Source organism: Malus sylvestris, chromosome 14 (assembly GCF_916048215.2).
Source record: "Malus sylvestris chromosome 14, drMalSylv7.2, whole genome shotgun sequence".
Classification (NCBI taxonomy): Eukaryota; Viridiplantae; Streptophyta; class Magnoliopsida; order Rosales; family Rosaceae; genus Malus; species Malus sylvestris.
The window spans coordinates 26,572,544-26,591,324 of NC_062273.1; the positions used below are offsets into that span (position 1 = coordinate 26,572,544).

An 18,781-nucleotide genomic window follows, 5' to 3' on the forward strand; every position below is an offset into this window, starting at 1 on the left:
ATGGAAGGTAAATTCTTTGCTAATCTGCGTGTGTTGTAATTGTGCATGGAAGGTAAATTCTCTGCTTCCTTAGATTGTCTGCATGCAATGGACATAGGATGTCAAGCTGGAGAAATTTTTTTTCAGTGCCCGGTATTCAAGCGGATACTTCAAATAAGTTGAGGGACACGTAAAAATAATCATTTTCTTCACTTGTACTATGACAGTTGGAGTACCGCTTGAATACCCGATGCTTAAAAAAATCTCTCGTCAAGCTGCAGAAGATTTCAGGAAAACAAACTTGATCAAGGCTACCAATTTTTTGATGAGGAATATCAAATATGCATCTCTTTCACCACAGGTTGTCCGTTGTTCAATCAGATCTGTTTCGTCCCAGAAAATATGTAAAGATGGAAGTTTCCTACGCTTCTTGATGGTCTCAAAACACTGAACATATATTGTTTAATTAGCTTGAGAGACTCTCTGTTTTTGTGGCTGTGCCTCCTTCCATAACAATTAGTAGATACCCTCGTTTAGACCTCGTAAATCATAATATAAGACATGAATTAGTAACATTGTGCACCGTTGTGAGAATTATTAACTTTTTAAGTAAAGTTTATAGCACAGAACATATGTTTTTTGTCATTAATTCATGACATAATAATATCCAAGAACTTCCACATCAAGCATATGAACCAAGTTTTCAGAAGCTGCAATTTTTGACATTAATTCTTTCTACTACTACTAGGAAGCTGCACCATTGAATGAATGAACAGCAAAATTCTTAAATTTGGGTCCATATTTCCCTCTCAATCCCTAATGTCATTTTGCTGGTGTATCATCTAATAAATATTTATTCCTTCCTTTAAGATAAGATTGTTAGAATGTGTGGGACGTGTCAATATGACGTTTGATATCATGTTAGAATGTAAGCATTTAAATCCAAAACTTATCATGTTTGAAATGGGGTTTGAAATCAAAGTTCTCGAATCTCGATTATCCTTAAAATTATTGTATGGACAACTATTTCTCAAGCACAAGTTTAGGTTCGGTCTCAATGAGAAAATAAAACGGTCACTTGACGTAGATTCACATACCAATAATATGAGATTGCCCCTTTCATTATGGAGTCACACATGGATTTTACCATTCAAGCTTTTTGAAATGCAATCAATAGGATTTTTTTTTTAATATTGACAATGCTTGGATGGATAAACAAGTAAATACTCTTAACTACTTAAATTAAACTACACGCCTTAAGATAAGATTGTTAGAATGTTAGAATGTATGGGATGTGTCAATATCACGTTTGATATCATGTCAGAATGTGAGCATTCAAATCCACAACTTATCATGTTTGAAATGGGGTTTGAAATCAAAGTTCTCGAATCTCAATAATCCTTAAAATTATTGTATGGACAACTATCTCTCAAGCACAAGTTTAGGTTTAGTCTCAATGAAAAAATAAAACGCGCACTTGACGTAGATTCACATACCAAGAATATGAGATTGCCCCTTTCATTATGGAGTCACACAGATTTTACCATTCGAGCTTTCTGAAATGCAATCAATAGGATTTTTTTTAATATTGACAATGCGTGGATAGACAAGTAAATGCTTTTAACTGCTTAAATTAAACTACACGCCTTATATATGTAGGGAGACTTAAGATCATATAACTATTTTGTAAGGCTTTAACTCCCCGATGCGAAATTCCTACTCTCGTTAGCAGACAAAAAATCTTGTCGATGAAGTATTTTACTTGTCAACCCTAGTTTCTATTACATGAAAGGGAAATAAGAGAGCATGGGATCCACCTATAGTTGCAAGATAGTTACAGAATTGAATGTTTCCACCCAACTTGCTAATATCATATATCATGTGTTGGACGGGTCATTATGTTGATATTCCTTAACCGTTCATCCTTCTCATCAATCATATCTAAATCATAAGAAAATAAAAATGTGCGATGATCAATTGAAGATACTCAACTCGTTACATGTAAGGAGTTATGTAAGATATATTCTGAAAAGTACAACAATAACAAGACGTTAGGATCACGATGCAATAAACCAAATCAACATGAAATAGAAATAAACTTATATGTGTAATATGGTTGAAATATCTTTTCTAGATGACAAACGAGTCTTATACTCTCAGCAACCAAACGTGTTCTAGCAAAAATAGAGTTTGCTCAAAATGGAACGCTTGTATTGTGAGAGCAGTGATACTCTTAATATAGTGGTTATGGTTCCTCTAAATTAAACCGCCTATTATGTTAATAAAGAGATAAACCAAACTACAATTGAACTTAAATGTTGTCCCACCAAGGAATGTACAATATGTCTTACTGAATTAGGGTTCCAAATAGTTAGCTAGAGTATCTTGGTTCCATGATTTTTGTCAATCAAATATAAATTACGATGAAAGTCAAATAACTTGGAGACTTTCAATTAATTCGGTTCTCAAAATAATCCACAACTCAAGATGAGTCTAACAAGTTATTTAGCTGTAAGTAGCTTCGGTTACGGCTGACTTGTTGACAAGACAGAAGCTTTTTATCTAACTGTTGTAAGTTGTGATTTTTCTCTCAATCATGTGCCCATGTCGGTCTGCAAAGAAAGTTTTAGGGCAACCGCGACGAATGAGTGCTAGCACTTTCTGAAGCATGACCTCCATTTGTAGGGCCATTTCGTTTCTTATTTGAGATATAGATTTGCCGACTACATGCCAAAGCAGCTGCTGTTAAAGTCGTTTAAAAAGCAGCTTCTGTTAATAGTCGTTAAAAAAGCTCCAAAACATGAATGGCCGGCCACTTGCAAATCAAGAAAACAAGATAAACCACAACTAAAAAGGTGGGGAAATTGGTTGGAAAATGGCCCCGGAAGTGTGGAATCTCTGCTCTCAATGTTTTTGGGGTGTTTTGGCTTTGAATGACCTAAGGATATTTTTAAGAAAATGTTGTTATCTTGACCAATCAACACTGATGTTGTTCCCACTTTATCGTATGTGCAGTTCACTCGGCGTGAAATTATATGTTGTATTTTAGTTTGTCAAGTTTCCAACGTGAGACTTCACATTCTTCAAAGGCAACAGTGAGACTGTAAATTTGACCTATTGGTAAGGTTTGATTCTTCATTCGAACGTATCGTTTTTATGGTCTAAATTGAGTTCATGTAATCAACTACTAGAAATGAAATACATGAACAAGATAAAATCAGAAAGTGATCATCTCGAACTTTAAACAATTTAAAGTTGCATTTTTAACAGTTTCAGATGGTAACTTTCCCTACTTACATTGAAGGTTCCAACCTTTGAGCAACTCCTACTGCCTTGCCAGTCGTTGTTGGAGCCGGCGTTCGACCTTTTACAGCCATTTTCTCCATGCCGGTCTCACTTGAGTCATCCCTGGTGGCGGATGCCATAGGTATCCCGTTCCCCGAAAGGCTCTCTATCTCGAACAAATCCGAACTCGCATCACTCTCCGCATCTTCATTCATCATTGGAGCTTTCGGAATGGCATCCCACTTTAGCATGGACAATCTCCTCTCTAAATTTATTGCTACATTGTCTCCCTTCATACTTTGGGATCCAAACACCTCCAGTGATTTTCGTGGATCTTCGTCCTTCATTTTCTTCTCTTCCAACTGTGATTTAGCAGCCAATTTCTTTGCACGGGAATTCAAATTTGCGAATGCAAAATGCTCTTCCTTGTTTGATCTTTCAAAGCTAGAGTAGTAAACCTCATCCCTCGCCTTAAATCTTGGCTGCGGCTGCTTAACGGGATTGTGATCAATATTCCCAACATTTTGCTTCCTAAAATCTTTATTTCCGCGACCTCCATGCCCGGCATTCATCTCATGAATATAAATGGATTTCTTATCTGAACAAGATCCATTGCAGCTAAAACCCGAAAAGATATTGATCTTTCCATTTCTCTTTTTCTTCTTGCTCTGAGACGGGGTTCTCAGCGAAGGTAACAAGCCGCTTTGGCTGTTCCAACTCGCTTCAGAACAAGTACTCGGAGTGCCTGGCCTGCTCTTTGGTTGCTTGTGCTTCTGACCACCTCTATTTTCTTCCTTCTTCTGCCCAAGTTTGCTTGTGTCATAGTCCACAATTCGTGGACCGTCATCTTCCAGCATCATGTTGAAATATTTCTCCGCGCCAAAGACACTGATTTCACCCTCCTCAATCTTCTTGGCAGGAGGGGGATTCGGAGTCTGAACTGATCCTGCAAGCTTGAGCACAAAGTTACCTTCTGCTCTGTTGAGGTAAGAAGAAAACGAAGCGTCCCGGGTATGAATCCCGGTCTTGGCGTCTCCTTCCATGGCTTCTTCCAAGGCTTGATTCTCAGGGTATGGTTAAAATTTAACAAAGGGAGAAAGCACAAAGCTAGAAAAAGCAGCTTTGCTGCTTTGGAAAGACAGGGAGCTTTTGGAGGGTTGGGAGATTGACTACGCTTCCTGAGAACCAGTTTCTATTAAGTAGGCTTGTGGGAGGGTCCTACATTCTTAGGGCTTAATTGCAACCATTCCACAACCTCTTTCCCTCATCACATTAAGTGCCTTGTACTTTTCATTTTGTCACTAATTAACAAACAAGAGAAGGACTTCCATGCAACGAAGATGTTGTTGTCTTAGGCAGTATTCTAAAAATCGATTGGTGGTAATCGGGTGGCCAATTGGGCTGCATGGAGGAAGTTTCAACTGGGAATGGGTTTTGCGTGGGCTCGATTTCAAACATTGGGAAACAATTTGTTTCCTTATTTATCCTTACAAACATTCTCACGTGCCACGCACATGATTGAATTTAATGGAACTATTAACGGTGTTAACGAAAATGACCATAGCTACATATTTTGATGGGTTGAGGGATCATTGCTCCAATTGAGTTAAAGTTGAGGGACTATCGTTACAATTTCCCCTTCAGATAAAGCAATGTAATTTCTCCAACTTGAAAAAAAATTGCTTCTTCTTTCTCGCATAAGAACCCTATCTGCCTTCTGCAACTTTACTTTACCCGTCACCGCAGCTATCTTGCCTAATTTGTAAGTGGCAATTGCCGATCCGGTGAAGAAAAGGGCCTGCTCCTTGCCAAAGCGTCCATCCGCCTTGCCCTACTAGCCTTCCCAGGCGGCCATTTAGATGCCAATGAATGCACTGTCAGTTTTTCTTCACGATTATGCATTAATCAAAATGGCTGGTAACCGCCGAGCGCTCCACTAGACCGATTTTTAGAACACTGGTGTTAGGATCCCAAGTTGACTGGCCATATGAAAATGTTAAAACGCACAATTGTGCTGTCACAACAATATCCCGATAAATGTTAACATTATAAATGCAGTGTTGTTTTGCTTGCAAAACCTCCAACCTTCCACACCAAAAAGTACTATCACATTATGCAGCATTTAAAATTGAATTAAATCATTAATTTAATCCACTAGCAGGTCGATCTACAACTATAAGTAAGTGTAAATACATATACATATACATATACATATATATATATATATAAACTAAACAGTAACTCAAGAAAATGCTGTACGAAACGCGCCCCTTCTGTTTCTTATTCACTCTGAGGTTGTAGAGTTGTCTTCACCTGCAACCCAGTACCGTTTAACCGCAAACAATACCTTTTCGGGAACTAGAGGCCCGTCTTCATGGTCCACCATTTTCGTGTTCCATCTCATTCCTCTCGCAAGTTTGCTCACCTTGACTAGCAAATCCATGTGATCACGAAATATCACTGCTCCCTCAGGCCGCAGAATGCGATCCATCTCCAAAAGAATGTCTTCAGCATCGCACCTGCATTGACCTTATGTTAGTATAAAAAGAATCGAGTGCCTTTGATTGGAAAAACACCATTTGCAATCGATATTAACACGAAGGATAAAAAAAACGGCGTACTTATCCTTGTACAAGCTGAAAACACCATTTGCGTGAATAAGGTCGTATGTCCTTGGATACGTGGAGAAGGCTTCACACCTGGAGGAAGATAAAAAGATTAATAGCATGTCAAGAAAACATAATCCACGAAAGGCAAAGCAAGACTCTGGATGAATGATGGGTTTTAAGCAGCAAGACAGATGTTATTTTACATCCTGATCCTCGGGATATTTAGTGTCCAGTTTGCGAATATCATTGTCGCAGTGAACAAACAGAAAAGACATGTTCGAGAATTACCAATCATGATAAATGCCAATCAATCCGCGTTCAAATATAACTCCCAAAGTGTCTTTCTCAGCTATTGTAGGCATGACATTCATAACCCACAACTTAGGAGAGTCGAGAGCAGCAGCAAAACTTCCCAGACCGGCATTCATGTCCATAATGTTGCGGTACCTTCCTGTATCCATTAACTTGTTGGTCCTCTTATAAGCATTTACGTGTTTCTTCCATGCCTTATTGTCCTCCTGGAATGTCTCAGCAGATACATCGGGGACAAAACCACTAGATATTCTGGAAGGTAAAGCATTAAGCCTCTCCGGGAATGGCTTCCATGGCCCACCAGCATCCTCATTAAAACCAGAAGTCTCGGGCAAAGGAGTTACACACAACTCCATCTTCTTGTACCTGCGAAACAGAAAAAGGTTAAATGCTGCTTTGGAAATGGCAAAAAATTAAACTGCTAACCAATAAATGTTCGATCAAAATTGTATATGAGTCAGTAGATCAAATGAAGTGATATACCAAAGATCATCGGCATTATTGGATTCACACATATTTGATTGGGGATCTTGGTCACGACGATACTCGGAAGTTGTTTGTTTCCTCCAGATGGCAATTTCACCCTTCTCATGCTTCTTTTCCCAGTTAAGAAGTTTCGCAACCTCTTCAATCTTCTTCTGTTCTTCTTCAAGTTCTTCTTTAGGGCGCTGCCACGCTACATAATTATTCCTCCAGTTAATAGGAGGACCCGAAAGCACCCAGTAACCACCAGGTCTTAGAACCCGATCAACTTCCATCATGTACATTCCATCTGCAGTAGAAGTCCAAGTAAGATTCCATGTTCTAAATGATATCCTTACCTAAAATTATAATAAAAGCTCGCCTTTTCCACAAAGAAAACGGGAAATGAAAATCACTAAAATTTCATAAAAAACAATATCGGTGACTAATTTATGAGCATCACCATTTTCACCCCACGGAATCAGGCAACGAGAGCAGTGAGCCATGTCAAAGGCCCTAGAAGGGTAAGGCAGCTTTATAGTTCCGAGAACACCAATAACTGCTGGAACACCTCTTTCCAGAGCAAATTGAACTTGTGCTTCATGAGAGTCTCTTGGTGCGAATGACATTGCTATAACATTCTTTTTAAACAGGTAGGCACCCCAGCTGGCAACCTATGAAGTATGAACCAACATGGGGGACAAATCAAATAGAAGCAAAAGTAAGTTGCAAAAGCTAGATATAAATACTAAGACAATCTGCAACTAAAGCTCCGTGTTTGAGAATTGGGTTGTAAGTTCTGATGAGGGACGAGTACGGATGTATTTGAGAATAGCACTGTTAACAGCCAAGACATTTAAAGGGGTGGAAAAACGAAAAAAGAAATTGAAATTACCCCACATCCAGTGTCCAATGCAGTTCTAACCATCCCATTGTCCATTGGGATGACACCTGCAAGTTCATTGATATATGCATCTGCTCCGTGAGGAAACTGTGTTCCACCACCTGGAAACCTAAAGACATTGCCCTCATACTGAATCCAGTTCTGAACAGCCTTCTCAACTGTCAGGCTCTTATAGGGAGCATTGGCATAGGGTACATAGTCACGGCTTTGGGGCCATCGAAATGGAGTTACATATCCTTTGGGTGCCGGAATAAGGCAATGTAGCTTCTCTTCTTCAGGCGGACAATGTCTTTCCCTGTAATTCATATTTTCTCGGGGGAAAGTCATTGCTCGCATTTGATCTTGACAGGGAGTGTAATCTATATAGCGACTGCCGCATGATTTGAACTCTTTGACAACTCCTTCAGAACCATCAGTTCCAGAATGATGGGTTACAAGACTGGATAGAATACTGCAGTCTGTATGACTGGTAATATCCATGGCTATGCTATCTCCCTTCCCAAAACCACTTCGCTGCCACACACCCAATATGTAAAAGAAACAACACAGGCCAGCTACAACGACAATTGACATCGAGCTTCGACTTCTGTTATCTCCTGAGTTCCCTTTTGTCGCCATGATGTGCCTGAATGTTTTTTGCGATTCCCCAAACCAATTAGGACATTTTCCAAATAAATGAAAAGAAATATAGGGCAGATCCTTACATGTATAAAAAAATGGAGAAAGTATGTTCCATATTCTATCCAAACTCCACAACTACTTGACTACCTTGATGAGTTGATGTACACTTATGTTGTAGAATGTGATCCCCACCAAGTCCTTTTCCCATACAATTTGAATTACTCATAAAAAGAAAGTCCAATTCTTAGCATAAATTTCAAAGTTCGAATTAAACAAATACACCGATACAATGACAAGGAAACTTATTATTACCAAGGTTCTAAAAGACGCTAGGCTCTAGTAGGACGGCCAGCTGGGGCAGGGATCTAGGCAAGCGCCTAGGCGGACTAGGCGGATTTAACTAAATCCATTGTATTTCATGTAAATAAGTATATGTTTATAATTAAAATATATATAATTTCATCATAAACTACAAAATAAAATGACACGTATATTATGAAGTATTGGAACATAATGAAAACATGGGAATAAGCATATAATGTGTGCTTATTTAAGTATTCAACAAGTCTCTTCCAATTTATTAAAAAAAAAAAATGCAAAATGAAAGTTATCTATTTTCTGCCTAAGTGAGTCATAACCTAGGCGGGTCTGGGCGGGCGCCTCAGCAGGTGTAGGCGACCTTTCTTAATTTTCAAATGCCAAGAGATTAATGGCAAGGATTTTTAGAACAATGATCAATACAAAAGCCGGTTAATGATGAACAATGGCCACTAAAACGGCATGCATTACGAATTTCAAGAGCAGACTGCAAAAAACAAATCAAATTAGTTCAAAATTTTCGAAAATTTTATTCTCAAAACAAAGAAGTGGCGTTTTATGATTCATAGAGCGGACCTCACTTAGCGTGATAAGGCTTGTTGTTTTCAAAAATTTCATTATTTGGAACCTCGAAACCAACCTCTCGGCAAAGACTAGCACAACTCCGAAGCTCAACTCGACGCAAACCAAATTACACATTGGTCGAAACACAAATCATCGAATCATATATCGCATCGAATTGCAATTGCAATTTTCAGTTGTTCCCCATTTCCGTTTTCTTCTTAGTCACAGAGTCACAGTCTCATAAACTCGAAATTAACCAACAATTTACCAATTACAGAAACTCCAAAAATCAAGAACAAAGCACACCACAACAAAACGAGATTCAAACAAACTAATAAAATTATCAATTAAATCCCATAAAATAAAATAATCAGAGAAAAATGCAGCATGCATAAGTAAACCCAAAATTCATATCCAAATCAAAAGAATCGAGGGCTCTTACGGATCTCAGGCAGCGAAAAGCACGAATCTTTTTCGGGTTCAATCAAATCGAACGCAGCTTTCACCTCCCGCAACCCGTAACCCACGACACAGACGGAGACATCGAGAAAAAAAGACGACAACTTTATGAGACAAAATGCGGCAGAAATCGTGGGTAGCGGTTCTGACACGAATTTGATCTCGGAGGCGGCACGAGCGGCTCTGCCGTTGTTCTTCTCACGTTGTTTAACTGGAAAAATAAGTACGATGAGGCCGATGATGCTTTGTTCTTCTGTGTGTTTGCACAACTGTTTTTTTTTTTTTTTTTTTTTTTGTGTCAACGGACACTGTTTACTTTAAGATCGCATGTTTTTAAGGCATCATAGGATTGATGATGCTTTCACCCAATCAGATCCCGCCATTTTAGTTCCCAATCGGTTGGGAGTTGGGACCCGCGGCAAGAAGAAAACATAGAGTAATTTTTCATTGTTACCTGAATACGAGGCTATATCATGTATTTTTATTTAAGTGGTGGAAAATTTTATTTTTTAAGGTATTAACTTTTTAATATACATATCTCGTCATTTATATAATGGTACATGATGTACTATCCTATGCTCCCGTCACATTGAAAAATATCTCGAAAACATGAGGTGTTGTTTTGGGGCAACGACGTCATCTTGGTTAAATATAGCACAGAGAATTGGACCAAAGATGATAGCTTTGCTTTGCCATGGCAAATTTGAAAAGGTACCGAATGAGTAGGTAAATTTGGTGAAAATCTTGGGTCTAGTAAGAGAACCACATCATCTGTTCGTCCAAACACGACTCTTTGAATTGAGATGAAGGAAAACTCACGTAGTGATCTTGGTATAAATGTGTTTAGTTTAGTAGTGTGTGCGTCCGTACGAATGAAGTTATCATTTTAGCAAACACAAAATTTTCTCGTAAATTTTAATTAAAAATCATACAAATAAAAGGTAAAACAAGTCTAGGCCTATACAAAGTACTGGTTTTACCAACACATTAAAATATTTAGGCTTTTTTTTATTAGAGCAAGTCCACTAGGGACATTTAGGCCGGCACCCAGCCAATCCCCTCTAGCCCAGTAGATTAGGACGGCACCCAGCCCAAGTCAGTCTCCAGGTTAGCCCAAAATGTGATAAGCTAAGAGACGGCCCATTTGACGTCATGCTGATGCCAACATAACGTCGCAGGACATTTTAAATTTTTATTGACGTACTAAAGACATTTAGGCTTCTTTATTAAGATATAGAAATATAAGAACTCAGTTTGAGGCATCCTCAAACATTTCTCGAGCCCTCACAAATAGTCCTCGAACCTCACTCGAGAATGCTCAAATCTCTCTCGACTAATTAAAATTCTTAAAGTTCAAACAATTCAGCTAATATTTTTTTTACTTTTTTCACGTGATTATGAAATAAACTATGCTGAATTTAAACTCGAGTTGAAGAAGACGAACACAATTCAACTTACCTAATTCACATCTGCAATTGAGGTAAAATGTCTTTAACTAGTCTAAAGATTTGTGTAGTTTCCAAAATTTACCCTTTGCAATGTTTTCAAGACAAAAACCTTCGAACAAACAAAGAAACCGGCACTCTGATTCGATTGATGAGCGCTTCATTCCCCCGCCAAAGACAGCGACTTTTCCATCTTCTCCACCAAAGCCCAGCCGTCTTCTCCTCCCAGAAGCTCCTTCAAATCCAGGCCCAGCTCACCACCACCGGCCTCCTCCACTCAGACCCCTCATGCCTTCTCTCACTCCTCGACCTCTCTCTCTCAACCCCTTCAACTCTCCACCACGCCACCGCCTTATTCACCCACGCACAAACACCCAATGCCGCCGCATGGCCCGTCATGGTCCGCCGGCTCAGCTTAGACGCCGACCCTTCTCGGGTTTTCTCTTTATTCAAAGAAATGCAGAGGCTAAAACGTAATGACCCAGTTTGTGATCCTTATGTGTTTGCTTCTTTGATCAAGGGTTGTAGCAAATTATCCGCTTTTCGGGAAGGGAAGTCTGTGCATTGCCGAGCTGTTAGGATCGGTTTGGATTGTAATGTGAATTTGTTGAACAGTTTAGTTAGTTTTTATTCGCGTTCGAAGAGTTTGGTGGGATGTGCTTGCATTGTGTTTGATAGAATTCCTCAGAAGACTGTTGTGACAGTAAATTGTATGCTTTCTGGTTTTGTGAGGAACAGCTTGTTTGGTGCGGCGTTGGATTTGTTTAACCGAGTTTTGAGTTGCGATTTTGGTTTGGGATTGAAGCCTAATTATGTTACTTTGGTTGTTTTGATTTCAGGGTGTGTGGATTTTGATGAGTTTAATGCGGGAAAGGCACTTCATTCATACTGTTATAAGGCGGGTTTGGATTTGGTAAACGAGGTTTGCAATGTGCTTATTGATTTGTATTCGAAGTTTGTGCATATAGATGAAGCTGGAAGGATGTTCGATGAGATGCCTGAGAGGGATTTGGTTTCATGGAATACCATGATTGCAGGATATGCTGGAGTTGGTGATTGTAGAAGAGCTTTCTTTTTGTTTAGAGAAATGAACGCTGGGGACGTTGGATTCGATAGAGTATCGCTGATAAGTTTGATTTTGGCTGCTTGTAATAGTAGAGATCTTGGTATGGGGAAGATGATTCATGGGTATATGACAGCTAATGGAACAAAAATAACTGTAGCTATTCGGACGGCACTGATTAACTTGTACTCCAATTGTGGACTAATAGCGTATGCTAAAAAAGTATTGGATGAAGCACCGGATGACAACATTGCATTGTGGAACTCTATGATCCATGGATATGTCGAATGCTGTCATAATCAAGAGGCATTGGGGCTCTTCAGTCAGATGCAGTCTAAAAAGCTAGAGCCAGATGAAACAACAATGGTAGGGTTAATCTTAGCTTGCCGAAACTCAGGGGATTTGTCTAATGGATTCGACATTCATTCTTACATAGAGAGTAGTAATCGTCATCAAGGGAGTATTGTTCTGCACAATGCTCTTATAGACATGTATGCAAAATGCGGGAGCATGACCCAAGCTAAAGTTGTGTTTGATAAGATGCCACGGAAAGACGTTGTTTCGTGGACTTCAATTATAGTTGGTCATGCCATCAACAGTGAAGGAAAGGAAGCGCTTCTTGCTTTCCAGAGAATGTGTGCTGAGAAAGTCGAACCAAACTCAGTTACATTCATCAGTGTTCTATCAGCGTGCGATCACGCTGGTTTGGTTGATGAAGGTCTGAACTTGTATAACGCAATGTGCAAGTCTTACCATATCAAGCCCACAATTGAGCACTGCGGATGCATGATTGATATGTACGCACGAGCAGGAAGGCTAGAGGAGGCCTACAAGTTTGTGAAGAGTATGCCTGTAGAGCCAAATGCAGTTGTTTGGAGGATGTTGATTAATGCTTGTAGAGTTCATGGCGATTTTGATAGGGGATTATGTTTGGTTAGTGGATTCACAGAACTAAAAACACTGCATTGTGGTGCCGAAGATCATGTAACTTCTTCCAACATTCTTGCTGATGCAGGAAGGTGGGACGATGTTCTAAATGAAAGAAGCTTGATGGCGACGAGGAAAGTGACGAAAGTCTCAGGTAAAAGCTCCATTTCAGATTTAACAGAGTGAACAGTTTTGAGCAGCTACAGTTTGCAGCAGGGTAGACTTGGATTCCTCCTCTCATATAGGTACCTTCAACGAATCACATGAAAATCCAAGTTTTGGGACCATTTGAGCCGCAACTAAACTGATATGCCGGTTATTCCAGGGCGATTACTTCACCTGTTTGAGCATAAGGGAATTCAACACAGCTCATGTCTCCACCTTTCAGTTTCAGTTGAATGAGCGCATAAACAATTCTGGATCCGTTAGAACAAGTGCGAATGACAAAATTTAGTTAAAACGATCTTTATACCATTAAATTCTGAAAATGGTACACCGAATCTTCGTTATTTTTTGCTCTAAGGCATGTTCAAATATTACAAGCAATGAAAATGTAACTTGTATATTTCATTCATCTTTTGTTCTTTTGCTCCTTCCAAAAATTTCCCTTAATGGAAATCCAGAAAGCATTCTCCATCATCATCAAGCGTACCCCCACTTACAGGCGTCCCTTGCGAAAACTTCCCATTTGAAGCTGTTTCTAATTGATTATCCACCATAAGATGTTTTAATTCATCGCTGACGTGCTGCACCCTCCCGGTAATCTCCAAGCACAAGCCTTTTGTTAGGGTCTTGTTTGCCTTTCTGCCTTGAACAGGCTTCTTACTAGGGCCTGGATCCACAAATACTGGTTGTACTTTAAGAGAAGGGTTTGGTGTGATGCGGTTCACTTCCTTTTCATCCCGGGGCCTCAATATTCTGCTTTCTGATTCTACTTCAGAAGCTTCGTCTTCATTTACAAGGACCTGCAGAACACAAAATATTACACGGGAACAATGCACAACATGGAAGAAAAGATATTCTCATGACAAATTTAACCGCTGGAGCTAGAAAGGAGTTAAGAAAAATCAGCATGAACAAGTCGTTGCGAATAGTGTCCAGCAGCAATACTCGTAAAAAAAGTTTTACAACAAGAAATCGTACTTGTACAAGCACACAATCAGCGAAGTTATAATTACCTTGCGACCAACCAAGTCAAAAGATACAACTACTTTACTTCGTTTGATCCGCTCAGCTTCTGCAGTCTCCTCCTGCTTCTTTGTCAGAAGTTCCTTTTCCTGGAGTTAATAAAAAGAGATTTAGGGATGAAAAGAGTGAATTTAACATACAAACATACACAAATTTTGTTTATTTAATTTTTGCAAAAAGAGATATAGAAATTACGAACCTCCTTTGACAACCAACTATTTCCCTCAATTTCATAGTAGTCACTTTGGTCGTCAATAACTGTAGTTCGTGCTGCAGAGTCTCGGTCATACTCAACGAGTCTCTTTGCATAAGCTTCTGCTACTGCTTCAGCATCTGATGTGGGAGCGAAACTTTCCTCCAAACCAGCATACGTGCTGCCTTCCTTCAGCACAAGAGCTCCACAAAAATTGCAAGGCCCCTCGCCCTCTTGCTCACAGACTATCTTCCCACACGATAAACAATTGCTCACAAGTCTGTGGCGACGGGCTTGGCATGAGCATGGCTTCCCCTGGTTGAATACAACTGATCCTTTGGAAACCTCTGCAAGTGAAACAACTTTCCCAGCTTTCTTCTTCTTAGAGTTGCCTTGGTGCGTGTTACTTGTGGTCTTTGACTCGCTGGTCTTAGCTGGAACCTGCTTTACTTGATTGCTGGAAGTTGTTTGATCACTGGGGTCTCTAGCCACTTTCGAAGTTTTCAACGGTTTCTTTGACCCACTTGCAGAACCTTCATTTGAGGGTGGTTTAACATAGGCATGCAAACTTGAGGTTGGAACAACCCGGGTGCTGCTGCAAAGATCTGAGCGACCTCGTTTCTGTAGATATTCCTCAATCACAGATTTGCCCACCTCCTGCCCAATGATGTTCTACATGGAAAAACATCCCATCTCAAATACCAACGTACAAACATGTACACCAGACGCGGTTCTACAAGTAAACGAACTACACAAACAATCATCTCATTCTTCGGTTCAGTGACAGTGCAAGATTTCATAGATGAAAGATATACACTAGCATTCGTCACGAGTCCCGTCCAAAACAAGAGCCCCATAAGACAAAAGGAAATACTCAATTGTTCCAGTTCCGGTCCAAGTTGTTTGCCAAATTTTAAATGTACTCCAACAAAACACCAGAAATTGCTAATTTGAATTTCCCAAAACAACAACGGAAGCTTTCTCATCAGAACCCAATTGGTGAAGCACAATCCCAAATTGCAATCAAGAACTCGGTTAAAAAAAAAAACAAAAAATCATCTCTAATTTTTACACACACAAATTCTATGAATTTGCACAAAGTTAATGGAGAAAAAGTAAGAAATTAGGCTTACGTCGAGGTACTCTTTGGCGTCTTGAGGATCGGCGAGCTCACAGTAGGAGACCAAACCCGATATCATATCCTTATCCAAACCCCCGGTTTCCATCTTCCGGCATAGATCCACCAACGCCTTCTCCAGCCATTCTCCCGCCGCCCCCATTTTTTCTCTCTCTCTCTCTCTCTCTCTCTCTAAAAGTTTCAAGCTTTCTCTCTGCTTCGCCGATCGGAGACGACGACACTGGTTTTTGGGTCTGGCAGCGCAGGGGATTTTAGTGATGGTGTAGTGCGCTCATTCATTTGGCACGAGCATTTTCCCTCTTGGGTCCCACCATATAAGATGACGTGGCGGGATCATAGTTGTTTCTCGACCAAACGGAACTTAAAACACCCGCCGCAGAGTATTAAACCCCAGTTACTTCTTCTTCACGTCTCCAACTCTCTGCAATTGGAACCCTAATTTCCCCAATTTAGGGAAATTTTAGCTACAGAAACCATTACAATGCATCCCCTGCGTTCAACTCTCTGCATTTGTAATGCTTGGTCTCCAATTAGTTGGCTTTTCGAACCAGCCTCAGATCTGCTTAATCCGAAATTTATACGTGCCTCGGCATGTTTCTTCAAATCTATGCGCAGCAAGAACAATACAAGCAGCTTGCAGTGTTCCCCATATTAAAGCATTGATGGCCTACATCTGCATAGATGTTTGAAATGGAGATATATGCGCCGGGATCCATTGATGGCTCCAACTCCATAATCATCTTTTTAGCAACTAGCTTTCCAAGCTCCGTATCACCATGAACTATACAAGCAGCTTGCAGTGTTCCCCATATTAAAACATTGGGTTTAATAGGCATATTGTCGATGAATGTTGCAGCCTCCTTCAGTCTGCCCGATCGACTAAGAAGATCAATCAGACAGGCATAGTGACGGTCACCAGGCTTTAGTCCAAAGTCTTTAACCATTGAATTAAAGTAGAAATAAGCTTCTTCAACCAATCCGTTATGGCTACAGGCAGATAAAAGTGCAACAAAAGTCACTGAAATAGGCCTGATTCCTTGTTCCCTTAAAAGCTCGTACGCTCTTAAAGCCTCTGCGCCTTTCCTGTGTTGAGCATAGCTCACAATCATAGCTGTCCAACAAACTAAATCTGGCTTCTCAATTTGATCAAATGCTTTGAGGCAATGTTCAGTGCCTCCGCACTTTGAGTACATTGTCACTAGTGAACTGCCTTGAACCCAACTTTCGTGATGTGAGCATGCAGTTGAATCCCGATACCTTGTCCATTCAAAAGTGCAATGGCCCCAAGAATGGATGAGATTGTGTAGGAGTCAATAGTCAAACCCGACATCAAAATATCATGGAATAGCAGAAGCGCCTCTTCGACATACCCATTTTGAGCATATCAAACACTCTCCTTGCCAATTCTAGAGCACCGCATTTTGAGTAAATGGTCACAATTGCCCCACCAAGTACATCTTGTTCAACGCCTCTGCGAAGCGCATGACAATGAATTTCCATACCAGTCCGTAGGGAACACAAAGCAGAACATGCAGTTAGAATTGCTGTTAAAGTTATCTGGTCGGGTACAATTTCTTCTAATGGTATCTCTCTATATAGCTGGAGGGCTTGATCTGCACAGCCACGTTCGACAAAGCCTGCAATCATCGAGGCCCATGAAACATTGCCTTTGTCAGGTATTTTCTGAAAAACTTTGTAAGATTCCTCTAGACTATCACACTTTGAGTACATTGTGAAAAGAGAACTACCAACAGAGACATTAAATACCAACCCACTCTTAAGAGTGTAGCTGTGGATCTGTCCCCCTAGACGCTGGAAGTACAAAGATGATTATATAATTCCTTGAAAATTCCTTGACAGCTTCATTCATTTCTCCACATTTGGCATATAAATCTACAATAGTAGTCCCAACAAAGACATCTTTTGCACCGCGTTTAATCACCAACCCTTGAACTTCCTTCCCAACTTCAATTTCTTCAAGTGCAGCACAAGCGGTTAAAACGCTAGAAAATGTAAAACTATTTGGCAAGAGGAATCCACGACACATTTTCCGAAAAAGATGCAACGCAACCCTGTTCTCTCCCTTTCTCACAGGCCCAGAGATAACAGCATTCCAAACCACAACATTGTGACATGAAACATCATGAAAAGCCCTCAAAGCATCTTCAAAGCTGCAATTTTTCGCGAACAAGTCTATCATTCCAGACTGAACATAACCATTCGAAAAGAACCCATTTTTCATTGCAAGCGAATAGACCTGCTTCCCAAAAATAGGAGCTTGCAAGGCAATGCAAGCCGAAAGAACACTCCCAAAGGCAAACTCATCGGGCCCAAAACCCGAAGCATGCATCCGACAAAACATTTCCCATGCCTTCTCGAATAACGAAATGTGGTTATAACCGGAAATCATGATATTCCATGAAAAAACATTTCGGTCAGCAATTAAATCAAACAGCTTGAGTGCATCTACCATGGCAGCAGACTTACAATACAAATCGAGCAATGAATTCACGAGCGAGATCGGATTGAATTAAACCGGTTGTGATCAAATGGGTGTGGAAGATTTTAGTGATTCTAGCATTACATTGTCTTGATTGTTGAGAGTGAGATTCTGGAGGGGAGTTTTTGATTGAGGAGAGAATTCATCTGGGTACGGGAAGAGGAAAGGGAGAGCAGAGTCGCAGACCTTTTGAAGAAACGCGGGAATGTGTCAAACTGTAATAAACTAACGACATTTTTAATCTAATGCTACCGTCTACATATAGCGAGATGTCAAGATGGCCGAGTTGGTCTAAGGCGCCAGTTTCAGGTACTGGTCCGAAAGGGCATGGGTTCGAATCCCATTCTTGACAATTTATTTTTCTTTTTTTTTTTTAATTTTCCATTTTTGCTGCCACTTTTTTGTACAATCGGATATTTAGAGAAATGGAAACTGAATTCGGAGTTTCAAGTGCAAATAATTTTGAGTCTTTTAACATTTGATATTTAGAGAACAAGAAACTGAATTCGGAGTTTCGAGTGCAAATAATTTTGTTAATAATTTTGAGTCTTTTAACAGTCGATATTATTCTTGACAATTTATTTTTCTTATTTTTTTAATTTTCCATTTTTGCTGCCACTTTTTTGTACAATTGGATATTTAGAGAAGCGGAAACTGAATTCAGAGTTTCAAGTGCAAATAATTTTGAGTCTTTTAACATTTGATATTTAGAGAATGAGAAATTGAATTCGGAGTTTCGAGTGCAAATAATTTTGTTAATAATTTTGAGTCTTTTAACAGTCGATATTTAGAGAATGAGAAACTGAATTCGGAG

At 39.8% G+C, this 18,781-nt stretch overlaps 4 protein-coding genes, 1 non-coding gene and 1 pseudogene across 5 annotated transcripts; 2 read left to right on the plus strand and 4 right to left on the minus strand.

Moving 5' to 3' along the window:
* Positions 1 to 3,191: 3,191 nt before the first annotated feature.
* On the minus strand, positions 3,192 to 4,508 carry LOC126598927 (protein PHYTOCHROME KINASE SUBSTRATE 3-like). Its single transcript, XM_050265310.1, has one exon. It carries the CDS (start codon positions 4,305 to 4,307, stop codon positions 3,273 to 3,275), a length of 1,035 nt encoding a protein of 344 aa, XP_050121267.1. The 5' UTR covers positions 4,308 to 4,508; the 3' UTR covers positions 3,192 to 3,272.
* An 877-nt stretch (positions 4,509 to 5,385) lies between these two features.
* Positions 5,386 to 9,824, minus strand: LOC126598915 (probable methyltransferase PMT2). The gene is made up of 7 exons (XM_050265289.1): positions 9,497 to 9,824; positions 7,543 to 8,176; positions 7,111 to 7,321; positions 6,669 to 6,957; positions 6,162 to 6,551; positions 5,886 to 5,963; positions 5,386 to 5,783 (listed from the first exon to the last, which is right to left on the minus strand). Exons 2-7 carry the CDS (start codon positions 8,167 to 8,169, stop codon positions 5,549 to 5,551), a joined length of 1,830 nt encoding a protein of 609 aa, XP_050121246.1. The 5' UTR covers positions 8,170 to 8,176; positions 9,497 to 9,824; the 3' UTR covers positions 5,386 to 5,548.
* A 1,285-nt stretch (positions 9,825 to 11,109) lies between these two features.
* LOC126599159 (pentatricopeptide repeat-containing protein DOT4, chloroplastic-like) lies at positions 11,110 to 13,134 on the plus strand. Its single transcript, XM_050265496.1, has one exon. The coding sequence runs from the start codon at positions 11,110 to 11,112 to the stop codon at positions 13,132 to 13,134; it is 2,025 nt and encodes a 674-aa protein (XP_050121453.1).
* Positions 13,135 to 13,397: 263 nt separating this feature from the next.
* Positions 13,398 to 15,758, minus strand: LOC126598920 (uncharacterized). Its single transcript, XM_050265299.1, has 4 exons — positions 15,463 to 15,758; positions 14,336 to 15,001; positions 14,127 to 14,225; positions 13,398 to 13,913 (listed from the first exon to the last, which is right to left on the minus strand). Exons 1-4 carry the CDS (start codon positions 15,607 to 15,609, stop codon positions 13,557 to 13,559), a joined length of 1,269 nt encoding a protein of 422 aa, XP_050121256.1. The 5' UTR covers positions 15,610 to 15,758; the 3' UTR covers positions 13,398 to 13,556.
* Positions 15,759 to 15,983: 225 nt separating this feature from the next.
* Positions 15,984 to 18,138, minus strand: LOC126598942 (pentatricopeptide repeat-containing protein At1g74600, chloroplastic-like; annotated as a pseudogene).
* Positions 18,139 to 18,238: 100 nt separating this feature from the next.
* TRNAL-CAG (transfer RNA leucine (anticodon CAG)) lies at positions 18,239 to 18,319 on the plus strand. Its single transcript has one exon. It is a non-coding gene; the product is annotated as a tRNA-Leu (tRNA).
* Positions 18,320 to 18,781: the final 462 nt, after the last annotated feature.

What these genes read in the sequence shown, in the direction of transcription:
- LOC126598920 (XM_050265299.1), bottom strand. Translation starts at nt 15,609, where the DNA reads ATGGGGGCGGCGGGAGAATGGCTGGAGAAGGCGTTGGTGGATCTATGC. An exon ending in ACGCCAAAGAGTACCTCGAC is followed by an intron (nt 15,002 to 15,462) that starts GTAAGCCTAATT and finishes TTTTCCATGTAG; the next exon opens with AACATCATTGGGCAGGAGGT. An exon ending in TTGACTTGGTTGGTCGCAAG is followed by an intron (nt 13,914 to 14,126) that starts GTAATTATAACT and finishes TGTGTTCTGCAG; the next exon opens with GTCCTTGTAAATGAAGACGA.
- LOC126598927 (XM_050265310.1), bottom strand. Translation starts at nt 4,307, where the DNA reads ATGGAAGGAGACGCCAAGACCGGGATTCATACCCGGGACGCTTCGTTT.
- LOC126599159 (XM_050265496.1), top strand. Translation starts at nt 11,110, where the DNA reads ATGAGCGCTTCATTCCCCCGCCAAAGACAGCGACTTTTCCATCTTCTC.
- LOC126598915 (XM_050265289.1), bottom strand. Translation starts at nt 8,169, where the DNA reads ATGGCGACAAAAGGGAACTCAGGAGATAACAGAAGTCGAAGCTCGATG. An exon ending in AATAATGCCGATGATCTTTG is followed by an intron (nt 6,552 to 6,668) that starts GTATATCACTTC and finishes TCTGTTTCGCAG; the next exon opens with GTACAAGAAGATGGAGTTGT. An exon ending in ATTGGCATTTATCATGATTG is followed by an intron (nt 5,964 to 6,161) that starts GTAATTCTCGAA and finishes ATCTTCCTCCAG; the next exon opens with GTGTGAAGCCTTCTCCACGT.